This window comes from Nicotiana sylvestris, chromosome 11 (assembly GCF_000393655.2).
Source record: "Nicotiana sylvestris chromosome 11, ASM39365v2, whole genome shotgun sequence".
Taxonomy (NCBI): Eukaryota; Viridiplantae; Streptophyta; class Magnoliopsida; order Solanales; family Solanaceae; genus Nicotiana; species Nicotiana sylvestris.
In genome coordinates this window covers 150,345,160-150,365,252 of record NC_091067.1, presented here as the reverse complement: position 1 = coordinate 150,365,252, position 20,093 = coordinate 150,345,160, and the positions used below count along the sequence as shown (strand labels likewise).

The following is a 20,093-nucleotide window of genomic DNA, read 5'->3' as shown; positions in this document are numbered from 1 at the left end:
CACCTTAACCATTGAAAAGTCAAATTAAACCTCAGGAAAATAAACAAAGTAAAACATCATTGGACCATGAACCTCAAATCTGCCATTGTATCCTACCATATCTAGCTCCCTAATCAAACCAAATTCTAAATTTCTGCAACAGTAGTGAAAGGAAATAAGACAAGTATACAAACCAAACAACCCCTTTACATGGTTCTAAACTGCAGTAAATGGCCAACTATACGCCTACTAAACAACTTTCTAACACTAGTCCTACTCCATCTATTTGTACAGAAGGGAAGAAGTAGATTTCCAAGCAATGCTGCAACGCTCGTTGTCTCTATGCTCCCGTTAACACTAAAGTAAAAGCCAAGAATGATTTGCCGCCCAGCTTGAAGAAGCCAAGAAATGAAACAATAACTGTAAAACTTTCTGTCCATACTCAAACCTCGTTGCAGTGCAAAAGCTGGTTTAGACACGAACGTCTCCCCAATTACTTGCCAGAGGAATCTCCCTCCCTGCTTTCAGCAGACTGGTACTCATCTTTTGATTCCTGAAAGCTACTTTGATTTCCATAACTACTACCATTTGAATAAGAATGCTGAAGCTCGGCCAACCTTCTATTTCCGTGCCTATTTTGAACATCAGCAGCATTGAACTGCAAAGGTTCAGAGCCCGATGAACTCACGGAACCAGCTCCCTTGGAAGCATCAGCATCTGTCTTTTTGGCAAAACGTCCTCCGGAGGCCCTTGCCCTTCTCAGTGCATGCTGATGTCGAGACTCGTGAAGATATGGCTGTAACATGAGGAAAGGATACAGTATCATTGCCTTGAAAATGCACCAGATCATTAAATTCGGAAGTGACTACAGAGGACATAATATTATAGGCAACATAGTGGAACTACTAAAATTCTCATATATCAAGCCTGAAAGTTGTGCCACCCCATTCCACCTGATCCCATAATCTTGCCAATGTAGTTATAGGGACAGATAACAATAATACTCTCCCCCATCCCATTTTACGTGACACTCATTCCTTTTTAGTTTGTTCCAAAAAAAACGGCACCTCTCTATGTTTAGAAACAATATAACTCTATACTTTCAGTTTTATCCTTAATGACAGGATCTTTATGGCCACAGAAATTTAATGGCATGCTTAAACCACATGTTCCGAGTCTTTCTTTCTTTCTTAAACTTTGTACCCACTCAAAGATCTTCATATTAAATAAAATGGAGGGAATTGTATTTCTATAGAACTAATGGTACAAGGTTTCCTTTTTCATAAAAAAAAATGCTACAAGATTTCCTTTTCAATGAATTACGAACTCCTGTAAAAGCTGGAATAGGAAAAGTAGAAGGAAACAACAGTTACAAGCAAACAAACTTATTTGGTCCCACATTTATCAAAAGGGACAGTGACCAAATTTAGCGTTGATGGCCTTTATTTCCTCTTAGACAAGGTGTATTGAGTTAGAGGGCACTAATGCCATATACTTTTTACTTGCTTCAAAAAGAATATATCATCCGTTCTTTGTCCTTATTTTCCGATAAGGACATCAGTTCTTTGTCCTCCTCCATTGAAATATAAAATTCTTCATACTGCAGAATTTCATTACATACTGTTAACCAGTCAGAAAATATGGAAGTCCCATCAGCGCCTAAGATAGATCTGCCTCCATACCAATTGGATAGGTACAAGCAGTTGGTCGAAGATTATATATCTCCAGAACACTTACACTATGTGGTAAGTACTCGTAAAAGGTGCCAAACAATTTCCAGACAGAAAGGGAGGAAAGAGAAAATGGAAAGAGCGATGTGGGTGGAGCACATACTAACCTTCCTAGCTTTTATCTGCTTCTTTTCAAGTTCTGCTTTGGCACGTGACTGTCGTCGCTGCAGGATCCTTCGATACTGCTTAGCATTAACATAAACAGGTTCTTGAGCCATTTCATGTGGCAACGGCATCCTTGCATAGTGCATATCAAGTACATGTGGAGGAACCTAAATAGTTCAACAATATGTAAGGACCTCAAAAAACAAAAATCTTGCCATAAATTAGAGCTAAGATTAAATAATGCTCCTTACACCAACCAGATCAGACTTAAGCTGACATAATGATATTTTTTCATGTCATTTTTCACTAGTTTTATATGTTTTATTTTGTTTTTCTAATCAAATGGAACAGAATGGATGAATTTGAGAATTCATTTAGCCAATCCAACTTGTAAAAGAGGAATGTAGAAACAGGTGAAATGCGAAATGCATCTTAGAGCTCTTTTGGCACAAAACGCTCCAATATGGACCTACAGTTTTGCAGGTGATTTTCAACAATATGACATAGGAGTCGAGTCATTCATGAAGCGAAGATCGAGCAAGAGCCTTTATTTCCATGGGATTCAGCTTTCTAAATTGAGAAAAGAATAGAGATGCAGAAATGCGCACGAGCTCACATCTTCAGCTTTCAAGATAAAAGAGGGCAAAGAGAGCACCCAGGGATATGGTCTAATTGTCAATGAAGTGGGTTATAACCATGAAGTCTCAAGTTCACTTCCATTAGGTGATTTCTTCCCAAATTGGTAAATAGAGTTACCTGGTACCTCTTGATAGTGAAAGGTAGCAGGCATCCCACGGATTTAGTCGAGGTGCGCGCAAGCTAGCCGGACACCACGGTTATTGAAAAAAAAAAGAGGCCAAAGGGAACTCTCTGAGGATTCTCAGCAAAATAAGAGGAGCATTTGCATGTCAAGGTGCTAAGTGATTCAAATTCAAAATGCTACTATCCTGGCAGTTAGAAAGAGATGTTACTGATACAGGCTAAGGAGTTGTACAACTGCTGCTGTCTGGTCAATTGTGATTCGAAGAATATACAAAGTCAAGGGTGTTGGTTTGGCAAAATGATCATATGAAGACATCGTGAAGAAGGGCACATAGCTAGAAAGGAAATTCCAACCCAAGGGTATCCCCGGAAAAAGAGATGATATGCTAGTACCTAACCCTAAAGAAAAAACAGACACGCATCGTGTACCATTAAAAATGAATATCAGAATCAGTGACAGCTTAGCTTCATCTTTTAGGACTGATCACTAGAGCCTGAAATTAAGTAGAACCGAACAAGGAAATATTCTTCAAAGAGATGTCAAAGAAGATGCATAGCATCATATGTTTGAACTTAAATGATACCAAATAAAGTTAATGAATTAACAAGCAGAGAAGAGTGTCCTTTTATACTACTCATTCTGCAGAAGACAGTAACCCGTATATAGCAACAATTTTCATAAGAAAATGCCATGTATATTGATTAGGATGGAAGGCGACCTTGTAAACAAGTGTTATATAGCTTACACTTGACTGTGTTGGTTCACTTATAAACGGAACCAAAGATGCTCTCACCACCTCCCACCCCCAAAATCAAGAATCCAAACTCCTTTACTGACAATGAGTTATAACATCTCTCCTCGTTTCTAGATTTCCCATTTGCGCAAAAGCACAAGCTTCCTTTTCAGAACCGTTTCGCTCCTGCTAGTGCTACAAGAAACTCTAAAGATTTCTTGTATTATAAGATTGAACTTAGGTAAATTTTTCTCAGTCATTCTTTAAGTAATGAGTCTTTCTCAATCATTCTGGTTGGAAATTCAACGAAGCACTTAAACGTAGTGCCTGCAATGCCTAATAATGGTGCTGGTGTAGTGCATCCATAGACGTACAAATCAGACCTAATACTTCCACAAGAATGGGCTATCCCGGTCTTCCTGGACAATAGCGGAGAAAGTAATACACTTCCAAAATATATTCCAAGGCAGTAAAGCACAAGCTCTTGACAGCAAGTAGTGTCTGAGAAGGTGAGTGTTTCTAAAACAACGGTAAGTGACAAGAAGCTAGTAGAGGCTCAGCAGCAGACAAACGCATATATATGATTTAACACTTTCCAGAAACACCATAAACAAGACAGAAGCAGGTGTCCAGCACTGACAATACCCTCGGTCACTCAAATCAGCAGCATGATCAATAATATTGTCTGAGAATGTGAGGTTATCTTTCACTTTGAAGAGCTTAGATGAAGTATTTGAATAAGGAATTAAAAACGTGAAGTTGACTTGAAAGTTTAAATATGTGCATACCAAAGGCTGGCCAAAAGCTGTCATCATCCCACCATAGTATGGATCAACGTACGGATTAGGAGCGCAGGCCTGGATGTCAATCAAACAGAATAACTCTCACATTAGCCATATGACATTATCAATTGAATAACTCCATAAAACAGATAACTATAACAGATCTCAAAACCCATAGAAAAGTCAAACATACTTACTATAGAGTGCCCAACAAGTGCAAGTTGTTGGGTCTGTGTTAGGGTGCCATCAAGTTTTGGAGGTATGGTTGGCGCAGCTGGCTGAAAATTTTGATCCGCTTGCCCGTAACTCCCATCTAATCTTGAAACAAGATTTTGTTAACACCAACACATTTAACTAGTATAACAATATCAATAAGATTGCTTTTCAGAAAATGAATTAAGTGATACAATTACGGGCAGACAACAAAGGACAATTACTTAGTAATTCTCACAAAAGGTAAAGACAATTAAAAGAAATTTTTTTGAAAAAAAAGGAGGAACCTTTAGTTTTTAAATTTATTAATTCTTTCTGTTATCATTTTTTTAAAAAAAGGTCGGAACTTTTATAAAACCAACCAATCACCAAAGCCAGACCTTATCCATACGTTAATGACCATAATTGTTTTATCATTAACAACATTAAAAAATGAAGAGATACCTGCATGCAAAGGTACAATACTTTGTGATTTTTCAGGAGCATCATCCTCCTCCTCATTGATTCCACCATCAGACTGTGATTGGCCATCCATAGATTGTTCCAATGACGACGAATCTGATGCAGTTCCCCTCATCAACCCAGGGGAAACAGGATTATAACCAGCACTATTCCACCAAGGTTCAGAATACACAGCGGAACGTGGACCATTATAAGCATTGGGTTCCTCCCGATTCGCGCTTGTGGTATTTGATGGCATACTGCCGTAGCTTTATTCAGAGATTTCCGCAATAGAGTGTCCTGATCACAAGGACAACAAACGAGTTCAGGGAGTTTACATTTAAAGAGAGGAGTTTACATTTAAAGAGAAGCACTGCATATGCAGTTCCAATTTCAGCTACCGAAAACAACACATTCGGATGTCTTCTAGATCTACACTTTTATGGAGGAAACATGGGAATTGCTGACTAGAATTTAACAATCGTGGCCTTCATTTTCACTTGGAAAAACACTTTGATCTTTTCAAGTCTTTTGTCTAAGTGATATATGTGCATCTTTTAGTAAATTCAAAACTGAGAGTACAACAATAACAAATGTGCTTCAATCCCAAGCACAAGGAGCCGAAAGCTTTTTGCTAAATGGAATAAAGAGAAAAAAAAAAGGTAAGAAACTTTACTCTCTAATAAACTTTACTCTCCAATATATCAATTTCACAAAAGTGCCAGTCTAAAATAACCTCATATCTAGCAACTAAGTAGGCAAAACTGCCAAAAAGCTAACGCAGAACCCTTAAAGCACTTTTCAAAATTACATTTTTCACGAGTGGAGGTATTTCTATAGCAAATTGCAGAATTAGGACTTTTTTTTTGGGTAATTAATTAAGACTATTTGATTGTCCAAGTAAAGTGACATTATGAACCTTTTAATCAGAGATTAGTCAAGACTTCTCATACCAACAATACTCTTTCTCATAAGATATAATCCTCAACCCCCCCCCCCCAAAAAAAAAAGGAAGAAAACGTAAAGATAGAACAACTTCTTCAATTTATAGACACAATGCAAAATCCCCCCCCCCCCAATCTTGCACACAAAAACTAAAGAAACCCATATTATTTAAATTTGTAGCAACTTCCACGGCCAACAAAAACCCATAAAATGCAGAGTGATTCCACTGCTAAATGAGGCATTTCGGTTGCTCGAACTACCTAGAACCTCAGCAGACTATAATCAATTGACATGCAAGAGAAAACACATCATTTTATATTAAAACTACCTGGAACCCCAGCAGACTATAATCAATTGACATGCAAGAGAAAACACATTGTTTTATATTAGAACTACATGGAACCTCAGCAGACTAAAATCAATTGACATGCAAGAGAAAACACATCGTTTTATATTAGAACTACCTGGAACCTCAGCAGACTATAATCAATTGACATGCAAGAGAAAACACATCGTTTTATATCAACCATCACTTTTTTTTTTTTTTGGAACTGCTGGTGTCTGGACCAGCTGACTATTGCAACGTATACCTTCTACCTTCCACCAATATAGTTACCTAGTAAACCCACTACCCACCAAGGCTTAGGTAAAAAGGAAAACATGACCAAGCATGTTGTCTCTTGCTGAGTTCAAGGTCTCCCAAACCTTTCATCTCATTTGATTGACCGCTAGGCCACGTCCTTGGATGCCTTAACTCATGGCAATATCACCCAAAGGGAAAAAAATCCACCCCGGCTGGCAAACACCGCTTCAGCTCCTAAAACAATGTCTCCGAAGCTCATTTGAGGCATTAAGACCTTGAAGCGACATGAATCTGTGCCAGGACGCTTCACATCGCTTAAGCAGCACCTCAGTGCAGGTGAGGTGCACTAAGGTTTGTGCCTCATCACCCAGGAACCCTACCTTGGAACGAAAATGGCGCTAGACAATATATAACTTGGTAAAGAAACATATTCATTGTCAAAGAAAGGTTACGAATGAATTTATTGTTTATCAGAAAAAGAAATTTAAAAAGTTAACACAAGACTAGTCATTTAACCCAAATTAGAAAATTCAAACTGAATCTTACAATCGAAATCAAAATTTCTGTGGTTTTTACCTTACTTTACATGTTTTATTTGATATATTTCACTTATTAGTAATTTTCTCGAACTTTGTTCATATAGTTGTTTGTATTGTAGATTCTTTTCTTGCGTTACACATATATACGTGTGCGTTATGATTTTGTTTTTCTTCCTTGTGCATTTCTTTAGTAAACACGCTTTAATTAATTAAGGGATCTTTACACAAAAAGCCGGTCGTATTCATTGTTTACTTTTTTCTATCCATATACATAGTTTATACATAATTATACACATATAATACATAAATTATGCATATATTATACCTCCACCGGCTATTTTTAGTTTAAGCGATTAGGTGAGCTGCTATTTGTGTTAATTCTTCATTAATTAATTGCAAATAAAGTCCCAACAGGCTCTTGGCACTTTTAGCTTTTGATAACATTGTTTGCAGAGAAGATCAAAGTTCCAGCTGGTAAAGAATGAGACGCCTCTATTGATAGAATTATCACATCTCCCTTGTATCAACAATCACACCTTCGACCAACCTCATCTCAAAATTCAAGAATTGTCAATTACCTAAGAGGGACTCACAAATGAGAATTCATGACCTCCTAGGAGCTTTCATAAAGAGCTTCTTCGTGCACAATAGTTATCGAAGTACAGTTATGATTATTTTTGTTCTTTATCCATAACAAAATTATGATTATCGGAAACAGTATGATTATCGGAAACAGCCACCTCACCAGATAGAGGTAAGGTCTGCGTATACACTACCCTCCCCAGAACCCACTTGTGCGATTATACTGGGTATGTTATTGTTGTTGTTGTTATCCATAGAAGAACAATATTAAAGCACCCAATATCCCTAACAGACCATGATCAGAAATGGATTAGCATAAACCTAAACCGACAAATTCTAACACAATCCCATATGCAAATGCATAATAATAGCGCCTTTTTCATGAAATTAGAATTACCCAGCTCCCCCTACCCCCCACCCAAAAGAAAGAGCTCCAGAGTCCAGTATGACAATCAAAGAGGGAAAACAAAAAAAACATACATTCACACAAACACATGACAAACACGCATAAATATTGGGACTTCTTCCAAAAAAAATTAGAATTAGCAATTTCAAATAAAAAGCTCCAGAATGAAAATCAAAGAGGGAATACAGAAAACCCATAGATTCCAACATAAGCAAATCTATATAATATAAATAAATAAAAAAGATTGTGCCTTTTTCAATAAATTAGAACAACTCATTTCAGAAAAAGCTCCGAAATCAAAATCAACGAGAGAAAACAGAAAAAAACATGGATTCCAACAGAAACACATATCAAAACACACAAAAAATTTGTGCCTTCTTTCAATAAATTAGAATTACCCAATTCAACAAAAAGCTCGATCAAATAGAAATTCAAAGAGAAAATACAGAAAAGAACCACGGATTCCAACAAAAACACATATAATAAATAAATAAATAAAAAACGCAAAATTGTGCCTTCTAATGACAAAAATTACCCATATTTCATGAAAAAGCTCAAATCTTGAGAATTGAAGATGAAAAAAATAAACGGAAAAAGGAAAAAGAAACTAACCTGTATGAAGATATGAGAAGAAAGAGAGAGAACTGAGGAGTGATTAGTGATTGGTAAAAGACACAAGCCCTAGAATACTGGGTTGTAAAAAAGGGGGCAGAATTGAGAGCAGTCAATTGAGTTCTATTCCCTAGTGTGACAAAAATTATATGGATAAATAAAAATGTACTACTAAAGTAATATATATATATATATATTTACTATACTTAAACTGATGAGTAGACAGAAAAAAGTGAATGTGAAATTTGAAGAGTTGATAGAGTCAGCTGTGTAAGAAAAAGAAAAAGAAAAAAGAGAGGATAGAGTCACCTGCGGGAAGATCTAGAATCCGTACCCCAGGAGACATCTCTCATCTACACGTCCAAAAGTTTGTAGGCTTCTTTTTCCTATTTTTTTCTGTTTTCATATTACCAAAATAAAAATAAAAAACTAAATAAATTAAGAGAAAAGGTATTAATGCATTTTATTTATTTATTATGTGATCCTAGGTTAAGGTCGAATGTTATAGAGTGTCACTTCATTATTTGCAACATCGTGTTTGGTTAGTTATAGAGGAAGTAAGGCGAGGCGTTTTGCATATGTCTCAGCGAGGCGTAAGCCTCATGTATATTTAATTTTTAATATAGTTACAGTAAATATTTATAAACACGTAAAATTATATAAAAATTAAAGAAAACTATAACTATGTGAAATTATATACCCACAAAAAACTAGTCAAAACAATATAATATACGATATTTACAAGCGCAAGTAACTTGCGTCAAAAGAATAAAGTATTCAGCATGCAGGAACAAAAAGGATGACTAACCTGCAATTTGAACTTTGAACTTAGTGTCATGAAGGAGAATAGAGTTCTCTTTGTATTTGTTAAAATATTGAATATTTATCGCTTTTGAGAGATATTAGCAGACTAGCAGACAAGATAAAGAATTGGAAAAGATCATAAATTAGGGCTTCATTCAATAAAAAAGTGTTAGACTTTTAAATTTAATACATTTCCGTTTTTTTATACTTTTGAATTATTACAAGCTGACTTTTGAGAATTTGGGTATTATATGAAGGACTTATTCAAAAAATTTAGTTTTAATTTGAAAAAATCTCTAGGGCTTACGCCTCACTACATAAACGTGCCTCAAACGCCCGGACATACGGCCCGAACGCCCAAGCGTGCACCCCGAATTGCTGGACGTACGCATATTGAGACATTCGCCCCACACCATCGCCTTCGGGTATTTTTGATACACCTCGCCCCAAAAACACCTTTTAAAACACTGAGAGGAAATAGCCACGACATATTTTAATAATATAGCAGTTCGCATAAATTATATAAGAATATGTATTGTACTTTGATGTAATGATAGGATTGTGGATAAATACAAATGTTGCATATATGAATAAGGCCTCATTTATTTTATTTTTTTTAAGATTAAGACGTCTGAATCTGAATACACATCTGAATATCAAGATGTGTATTAAGACTAAAACGACTGAATCTGAATACACATCTGAATATATTAAGACGTGTATTAAGATCTGAATAGAAATAATTAAGACTGTTTGATTTTTAACATCTGAATGTATAAAATTTATCTTTATTTGAAAATTAATAACATAAAATTCAAATGAAATACTAACTAATCTAATATTCTATCAATAAAAGATACAGTTTTTAAAATATGATAGTTGGTGGTGGTGATGGCTAACAGGTGAATGCCGACTAGAAGCGGTGGTTGGTGGTAGTTTTGGTTGATGATGGTGGTTCATGCTATTATATAGTAGTGATTGATAGTGGTGGCGATTATGATTGAGGATGGTGGTGGTGGGTGGTGATAGTTAATAATAGCGGGTGATGATAGTAGTTGTGACTGAGAAAGGTAGTGGGTGGGTGGCGGTAAGTTATAATAATGGGCAGTGTCGTGTCATGACCCTGGATTTCTCACCCTCGAGAGTCGTGATGGCGCCTACTCATGAAAGGTAGGCAAGCCGGGTATTATAAATTCATTACCCTTTTATTAAGCATGTTCGATAATTCAAAGTATTAAGTGATTAATCAGCGGAATAAATTAAATAACCAGAAATGCGGAAGACAAAAACTTAATCGTTTAACCAAACATTGCTACATAATCTGAAGTACAATACTACCCAGAATTTGGTGTCACAAGTCACGGACTATCTAAGAATACTACAAATAATGTCTGAATAAAAATACACAAATCTGTCTCTGAATAAGTAAAAACAGAAAGAGAAGTGATAGGAGGAGACGCCAAGGCTCGTGGACGTCTGCAGGACTACCTCGGGTCGCCTGAGTGAACTGAAGACAGCACCCTCACTACGGTCCAAACGCTTCGGTACCAGTATCTACACACAGTGCAGAGTGTAGTATCAGCACAACCGACCCTATGTGCTAGTAAGTGCCTAGCCTAACCTCGGCGAAGCAGTAACGAGGCTAGGACCAAACTACCAAATAAATCTGAGCAGTTAAATTATATACCGCAGAAATAAAAACAGATAATTACAGCTAAAGTTGGGCGGGGGAAACATGTTGCGGGGAATAACAGATAACAACAAAATAACAGTAGAGAGATGTAAGGAACGTCATAGATCAATTACCAGCAAAAGACAAGAAAATAATAAACAAGTACACATGTAATACCATTGTAGACGTGCAATCCGATCCCATTTCATATAATACCATTGCAGGCGTGCAACCCGCTCCCATTTCATATAGTACTGTTGCAGGCGTGCAACCCGCTCCCATTTCATATAGTATAGTTGCAGGCGTGCAACCCGCTCCCATTTCATATATTACCATTACAGACGTGCAACCCGCTCCCATTTCATATATTACCGTTGCTGGCGTACAACCCTCTCCCATTTCATATATTACCGTTGCAGGCGTACAACCCGCTCCCATTTCATATATCAATACCAATCATAAAAGAATCTCGACAAGGGAACAATAATATAACAATAATATAACAACAACATCCCGATAAGGGAACAATAATGATAATCATCATATGAAACACGAATAAACCTCATCGGAGTTACAACAATTGCAATACAAGACTCACGGGCATGCTTGACACCGACGTATAGATACTCGTCATCATGCCTATACATCGTACTCCACAATTAACTCATAGCAGATAAGGCACAACTCCTAATCCCTCAAGCTAAGGTTAGACCAAATAATTACCTCAAACTTCCACGACCAACTCAAGCCTCAAACACCGCTTTTCCTTTAGAATTCGTAAACAATTTACTTGTATCTAGTCCAAATTGATTTAACAACACCAATAAATGCTAGAGAATTCATACCCAATGCTAAATTATAGATTTTCTATCATTTTCCCCAAGAAGTCAAAAATCGATCTCGAGCCTACTTCATCAAAACTCGAGGTTCGAACCAAAACCTGATTACCAAAACCTGATCACCCATTCACCCACGAGCCCAAATATGAAATTAGTTTCGAAATTCGACCCCAAAATGAGGTCTAAATCCCAATTAATCAAAAAACCCTAACTCAACCCAAATTCCTAATTTCTACCATAAAAACCCTAGATTTTTGGATGAAAATTGATGAAATGCAATGGGAAATCGAAAGAAAAGGTTTAGAAGTATACACCAATGCTTTGGGGAAGAACTTGTTCTTTGAAAATCGCCTCAATGCTCTCTAGTTTTGAAAAAATGAAGTTTTGAACTAAATCCCGATTTGCTACTTTTCTAATTCACTGGACATGCCTTCTTCGCGTTCGCGATAGCAGGTCAGCGTTCACGAAGGGTAGCACCCCCAAAGCTTCGCGTTCGCGACCTATTTCTCGCGTTTGCGTAGAAGGAAAATTCCTTCAGCCTGACTTACCCTTCGCGTTCGCGAGAGTCCTTTCGCGAACGCGAAGAACAAAACTTCAGAACACGAAAAACTGAAAACCTGCAACTTTTCTAAGTTTATAAACCTTCCGAAACCTATCTGAAACTCACCCGAACCCTCGGGGCTCCAAACCAAACATGCACACTAACTCAAAAACATCATATGGACTTATTTGTGCGATCAAATCGCCAAATTAACAGCTTTAACCACGAATTTAGCATCAAAATCAAAGAAAATCTCAAGAATACTTAAGTTTCAAATTTCACATCCGAGGGTCCGATTCACGTCATTTCAAGTCTGTTTCTTACCAAATTTTACAGGCTCAATCTAAATGCCATATAAGACATGTACCGGGCTCCGGAACCAAGATACGGACCCGATACCATCAATTTCAAAAACATTCAAATTTCCAAAAACTCATATATTTTCCAGAAAATAATTTTCTTTAAAATTCATTCTCGGGCTTGGGACCTCAGAATTTAATTCCGGGCATACGCCCAAGTCCTATATTTTCTGACAGACCCTCCGAAACCGTCAAATCACAGGTCCGGGTCCGTTTACCCAAAATATTGACCGAAGTCAACTTAAATTAAATTTTTAAGGCCAAATTAACATTTTCATCATATAATAAAAGCGTTATGAATGTACATCCGGACCGCGCACACAAATCGAGGTGAGGAAAAAGAAGACTTGTAAGGCCTTAAAACACAGAATTTACTTATAAATCAAGTGATGACATCACATGTCGGTTGTGATTGTTGATGGTGATGGGGTGGTCACTTGTGGTAGTTGAGGTGGATGAGTGTTGATTGTAGGTGAGAATGATATATGGTGGTCGGAGTGGTAGGGATAGTGGGTGGTGTTAATAGATAACGGTGGCGGCTATGATTGAGGATGATGGTGGCGTGGAGGTGGTGGTGGTGGGGGAGGGGGGGTTGCGGTTGAGTATGGTGGTGGTAGTTGATAATGGTAGGCGGTGGCTGCAGTTAATAATGAATATGTAATAGTATCTTAATGAAATTAAGTCTCTGTTATAGATCTTAATCATACAAACCTATTCAGACCCATTAAGTGGCTGTGAAGTAAAAAAACAAACACATTTAATGATTAAGATTTGAATAATTAAGATTCAGACTTTAAAAACAAACGCACTTAATGTGTGAGATCTGAATGATTAAGATTCAGACCTCCACTAAGTGCAGACAAATGAGACCTAATAGTAACTAAAAAAATCTTATAATAGTGGAGTAGTTTTTATGTCACAATTTTTACACTATTATTCACCATATAAATAATTGCAATACAATTCATATATTTTGTACGGGGACTAAACCAATCCTTAGCCTTTACACCAACACAATACTTGATATCATTTGTCAACTAAAATACATGGTGTACTTGAGTTCTTAACCAATAAGTTGAAAAAAAAAAGGTAGAGGGAATTTTGTTTGTTTCTACACCTTTCCATTCGCGTCAAATAATTTACAAATTAAATACAAAAAATAGTTTATATATACGTACTTATTATTACTTATTATTTAATTATAATTAAGTGATATAAATTTTTAATTTAATTTCTAACTATTAAAATTAAATTATTTAATTTAGTATGAATGTAGGGTGCTTTGCTTGTTATGAGTAAAATAGGTGGCCGTGCTGTTTTCTATTCAAGTGACTAGTGGTGATCTGGAAGACAAAGAGGGGTTGTTCTGATGGTAAGCAACCTCCACTTCCAACCAAGAGGTTGTGAGTTCGAGTCTACCCAAGAGCAAGGTGAGAAGTTCTTGGAGGGAAGGATGCTGAGAGTTTATTTGAAAATATTCTGATAAAAAAAAGAGAGAGAGAGAATTTATAACTTCGAATCTTCTTGCTATCTCTTTTCTTGTTTTTTTATTTTTATTTTTATTTTTATAGAAAGTAGGAATTATTTATCAATCAATACTAAAACGGTACCAAAAGATCTATGTTTGAGTTAGGGGTGTCAAAAGAACTCTTAAAAAACCATAAGATCTAGCTTTCAACATCAATTATAATCTGTTTATTCTCTTTTGATTGAATAATTGTTTTGAATAATTGAAATCACTTCTCATTTGATGCTAAACATAATCCTTTAACTAAATTCGTCTGGGATTTAATGAAAAATATTTGTTCTCATTACATTTTCCTTAGGTTTATTGGGAAAATGTGAATGGGAGTCTTAGAGCAATGATATAATTATATTTATGCAACCTATAGATCACGGTTCGAGTCGTTAAATTAGTCATTAATATTTATATTAAAGCCTTAGAGCAACGATTGTTTACATCACACCTTGTTGGAATGCAACCTTTCTTTGACCATTCTAAGCGAACACAGAATACTTTGTACATCGTACTGCCCTTATTGATAAAAAAATGTGCAGTATTTTAAGGAGTAAAAATTAAAAGATGATGAATCAGAATAATTCAAGAGAAAGGAAAAAAAATGGAGAAATGCTCCTGAAATTTAATAAGTTTAATTATTTTTGATGGATCGGCTAAAGTGCAACTTGTCGGGAGAAATTAGAAAATAGCCAGATTTACAAGTGGTTAGTCAAAAATAGCCACAGTTTCAAGTAATCGAACTTTAGCCACTTTTCATGTAAAGATAAATCTGAAGAAAAACACTGTTCAAAAGCCGAAAAAATACTCCAGCATAATATACTGGATATTGGAGTACCGGTGCTCCATTCTCCAGTATATTATATTGGAGCTAGCAAAGTATATCGGTCTAGCATAATATGCTGGAAGTTCATATACATGTGCATCGATCTCCAGTATATTATGCTGGACCGGTCTCTATTGCAGTAAAATAGTGGCTATTTTTTAATGACTTGGCAAACACTGGCTATTTTTGAATGACGAGTCCGAAAACTGACTACCCCGTGCTATTTTAACCAACTTGTCGCATTCATGGGTGATTTGAAGTCGTACCCTATATTTATGCCACATTTTAACATGTACCCTATTTTGAAAAACTATTGATTTCGTAACCAACTAACAAAAAATCCGTAATAATATGACCATTATACCCCTTCTAAAACATATAAAAGATGCATCAAGCATACCCAGATTCAAATTCTAGATCTCCTCTGTATCTCCTCCATCACTGCGTCTCTCCTGAGATCGCCTCTCGCAAAGCAGATTTGAACCAGATTCAAATTCCAAATTCAAAATTACAAAATACATTATAAGTATTCAAATTCATCTTTAGAGTTCAAAATAGTTTTTGAATTATATGTTTTTTGATTGATTGATTGAAGTTGTTTGACGAGCTTCACTGATATGCTGAATTTGCATTCTAAATCTGTTTGACGTTGAATTCGAACATTCTAATCCGACAAATATGCTGAAATTTTTGTATTAGCTAAACAAGATGAAGTTATTTAGTTCATATCTAAAAAATTCATCAAAACGAGCTGGCAAATTACACAACGAAGAAAAAATTATATTAAAGCATTATATGAGTGTTGTCATTGTTTATTTGCTAAATAAGCTGAAGTTATTTAGTTCATATTTAAAAAATTCAACAAAACGAGTTGAAGTTTTCATATTGCACAAAAATTCATATTGCACAAAAACTTAAGCATTAGTTGCTGAAGTTTTTTACGTAATCTTTAAAAACTTCAGCAATATGAGCTGAAATTTCCCCCCTACACTGGGTAAAAAAAAACATAAATTAAAATTATATATTGCACAAAAAACTTTAGCATAGGTGCTGAAATTTTTCAGTTAATATTTAAAAATTTCAGCAGGAAGAGCTGAAGTTTTCCTATTACACTGGGTAAAAAAAACATAAATTAAAATTTCATATTGCACAAAAAACTTCAGCATAGGTGCTGAAGTTTTTCAGTTAATATTTAAAAATTTCAGCAGGAGGAGCTGAAGTTTTCCTATTACACTAGGTAAAATAAAACATAAATTAAAATTATATATTGCACAAAAAACTTCAGCATAGGTGCTGAAGTATTTTAGTTAATCTTTAAAAATTTCAGCAAAAAGAGCTGAAGTTTTCCTCCTACACTGGGTAAAAAATAAAACAATTAAAATTTCATATTGCACAAAAACTTCAGCACCTGTGTTGAAGTTTTTAGTTAATCTGTAAAACTTCAGCAAATAGAGCTGAAGTTTTCCTCCTGCACTACGTATTTTATTATCCTTTTTTGGAAAAACTTCGTACCAAAAAATGCTTCAGGAATATGTAAAATATTTTTCATATAATGTTTTGTATGCTGAAGTTTTTTTAGTTCATCTGCTAAAAATGCTTAATATTTTATCGTGCAATATGTAATTTTCGGATAAGTTTTTGTTAATTGCTCTGTTATTTTCTAAGTTTAAAAAGAATTTTTAGTTCATGCTTGAAGTTTTCATCAAGCGCTGTGTATCTTATTATGATTTTTGAAAAAAACTTCATACCAAAAAATACTTAATTTTTGGATTAGTTTTTTTTAATTTCTGTTGAAGTTATTTTGTTCATTCCCTCTGCTATTTTTCGAGTTTGAATAGAATTAATATTATAAAAAACGTACAAAAAACTTAAAACAAAAACTAAATATTTCATTAAAATTAAAAAATATAAATTAAATTACATAAATAACAAAATAGCATAAATAACAAAAAGAAAAACTAATCGTCCATATTATCATCATCATCGTCGTCACTACCAGATGGACGAGCATCACAAGCGCATCAAGCTTGTTGTTAATTTCTTCCAGCTCCCTGTCGTACTTGTCTATGAGCTCATCCAGTTTCAGCTCAAAAGCCTCTATAATGTCTTGCTTGATTTCTTCCACTATTTGCCTGGTGACACCATCCATTTTTCTCCTTTTTGTATTTTATGTCTGCTAAAATATATGTGTTTGAGTGAATAAACTCATAAGGTATAGCGTGCTTATATAGGGAGGAGAAACTTCTGCATGGTATATGAAAAGGCAAAGAGGAATTTTAAACGTTGTCTAATGAAAAGCGTGCATGAATGTGATAGGAATGTAATTATTACACTAACGCATACCCCCAATGCAATATAATTACTACTTTAATTGTGTAGGTTACTCATGTATACTATGCAATTAATGCTGAAACATGCTCAAGTTTGTTGAATTCATGTGCTAAAACTTCAGCCCAATGTGCTGAAGTTATTTAGTTCATTTCTAAAATCTTCAGCACTTAATGAGTTGAAGTTTTTTTCTCTGCATTCATGAATCCCTATCATACAGCTTTTTCAAAAAAAACTTCAACTGATATGCTGAAGTTATTAAGCTTATTTCTAAAAACTTCAGCACTTAATAAGCTGAAGTTTTCTGTGCAGAATTCATTAATTATATCATACATCTTTTCCAAAAAAATTCAACAGAAGATGCTTAAGTGATTTAGTTCATTTGTAAAAACTTCAGCACAAACAACCTAAAAATTCTTCTGTTCACTTTCCTAATACTTGACACTAAACATGAATCTGCAGGATGAGTTTGATTTGCATTGTTATAACTTTCAATGAGAGTTGGACTCCTGATTTCAAATACTTGGATCATGATACAAAACTTGTTCTACTTAATAAGCACATATCATTCAATATTTTCCTGAAGAAAATTAGTGAAGTTGCAAATATTGATTCAACCAGATATGCAGTAAAAGTATGGTTTGATATCAAATTAAATACAAGCAAAGAAATGCTTGTAACTTCAGATGAAGAACTCAGTACCTGTATACGTTTGCTTACAACTGATTCAGCCTACAAGAATTGTCATTTCGTCATCAAAAAAATACAACCTTCCGAATGTGCAGCATTCAAACAATCTCTTGCATATGCGATAGATTCAGAACCTTTTGCTGATTATCAACATGAAGTAGGACATCCACTAATAAAAGTAGACAACGAGCGACAACCTTCTAACATTACAACTGCTTTAGACTATATAATGCTGCAACAATTACCCACTCCTCTAATAAATTTATTGTTCGTCGATGACCAAGAAGAAGAAGGACAGATAATAATGCAAATTGACAACCAACACACAATCCAAGAAAGTTTTTTGTTACCTTCTTCAATGATAAGCAACAACGAAGATGAAGTAAACATGGAGCTTATACCGATAACATCAAATAGAATTGAAGAAATTGTTGAAACTTCTAGTTTCTCAGAAATCAAGAAAAAGAGTGAGGAGAAAGCTGAAAGAATCTCCACCATGTAAAATACTTAGGCACGATGCGTTGCCTGAGGAAGTAAGAGTTGGATCAATTTTTGAGAACAAACAAAACATGACTAAATTTTTCTGCAGCATGGATATAAACCAGAAAGTTGAATTCACTGATGTTAGATCATGTTCAAAGAGATACGGGCTGAAATGCATCATGGACAAATGTGGTTAGAATGTACGTGCTACTAGAATAAAAAATTCCACACTATTTAGAGTGATAAAATATCATAACATCCATGAATGCTCGGTTGATGTAAGAAAATCAGATCAGAAGCATGCTACATCAAATTTTATAAGTGAACAAATTATAGAACATGTTCAAGACAAAAAGATAGAGGTTACACCAGCCTTTGTAAAAAATGAAATGAAAAAGAAATTTGGAATTGACATTGTTTATCACAAGGCATGGCGTGTTATTCAAAAAGTTGTTGCTTGCATAAGGGTAACACCTAAAGAGAACTACCAGATTCTTCCTTCATACCTACATATGATGGTGGGCAAAAACCCAGGAACGTACACAATCATAAAAAGAGATGCGCAGAATAGGTAAGCAAAACAATACTAACAATCAGCCTCAAGTTTAAAAAAATTTCCTATATAGGGACAAGACCGGCAGCAAGAGCGAATGAGAGCATTATGCCCAACCCAACCACCTTAAGCAGAGGTCCACTAGCCGGAATAGTTAATTCACATAAAGATTTGAAAAACTTCACACTTTATGATTTGTTTTTTTGTGTTTCACTGTACAGATTTGCTTACATGTTGTTTGCTCATGCGACATCAGTAACTGGTTGGTCCTACTGTAGACCCATTATTGCAGTAGATGCAACGTTTTTAAAGTCAAAATATCGTGGTGTTCTATTTGTTGCTGTATCAAATGATGCAAACAATCAAATCTTTCCTCTATGTTTTGGTGTAGCAGATTCAGAAAACAATGAGGCATATATTTGGTTCTTCGTGGAAATGAGAAAAACAATTCAAGTCTATCGTGAACTGGTTTTTTTGTCAGATAGAAACCAATCGATCACAAATGGAATTAGAAAAGTTTTTCCTGAAGCTCACCATGGTATCTGCCTCTATCACTTTGAGAAAAATTTAAAGCAAAGACATACAAAAGCCACGGTAATAAATCTTTTTCAAAGTGCTGCAAGGTCATACAAACGTGAAGATTTTAATCAGTTAATATCCCAACTCAAAAGTATTGACAAGAAAACATACAATTACATAATGGAAGAGCCTCCAGAGAGATGGGCTCGATCGTGGTTCTCACGACGACGTTATGATATGTTAACAACAAACATGGTAGAATCAATAAATTCTGTTTTACTAAAAGGGAGAGAAATGCCTATTTTAAGAATGTTAGATTTCATCCAAGAAAAGTTGGGAGAGTGGTTTTACGAACGGAAAAAAAATTCAAATGAAACTTTTCACAGAGTATCAATATGGGCAGAAGAAGAGATGACTAAGAAGATGGACTTGGCTTGCAAAATGTTTGTGAATATATTTATTAAGTTCAACTTTTTATATCTGTTGCAGTGATTTACTGCTTACATTTACAAAATTTCATATTTTTTTTTTGAAGCAACAATACACTAAT

At 35.2% G+C, this 20,093-nt stretch overlaps 1 protein-coding gene across 1 annotated transcript; it reads right to left on the bottom strand.

The window, feature by feature from the left end:
* Positions 1 to 11: 11 nt before the first annotated feature.
* On the bottom strand, positions 12 to 8,668 carry LOC104218671 (nuclear transcription factor Y subunit A-1-like). Its single transcript, XM_009769211.2, has 6 exons — positions 8,414 to 8,668; positions 4,750 to 5,046; positions 4,290 to 4,405; positions 4,099 to 4,167; positions 1,817 to 1,981; positions 12 to 775 (listed from the first exon to the last, which is right to left on the bottom strand). Exons 2-6 carry the CDS (start codon positions 5,003 to 5,005, stop codon positions 473 to 475), a joined length of 909 nt encoding a protein of 302 aa, XP_009767513.1. The 5' UTR covers positions 5,006 to 5,046; positions 8,414 to 8,668; the 3' UTR covers positions 12 to 472.
* Positions 8,669 to 20,093: the final 11,425 nt, after the last annotated feature.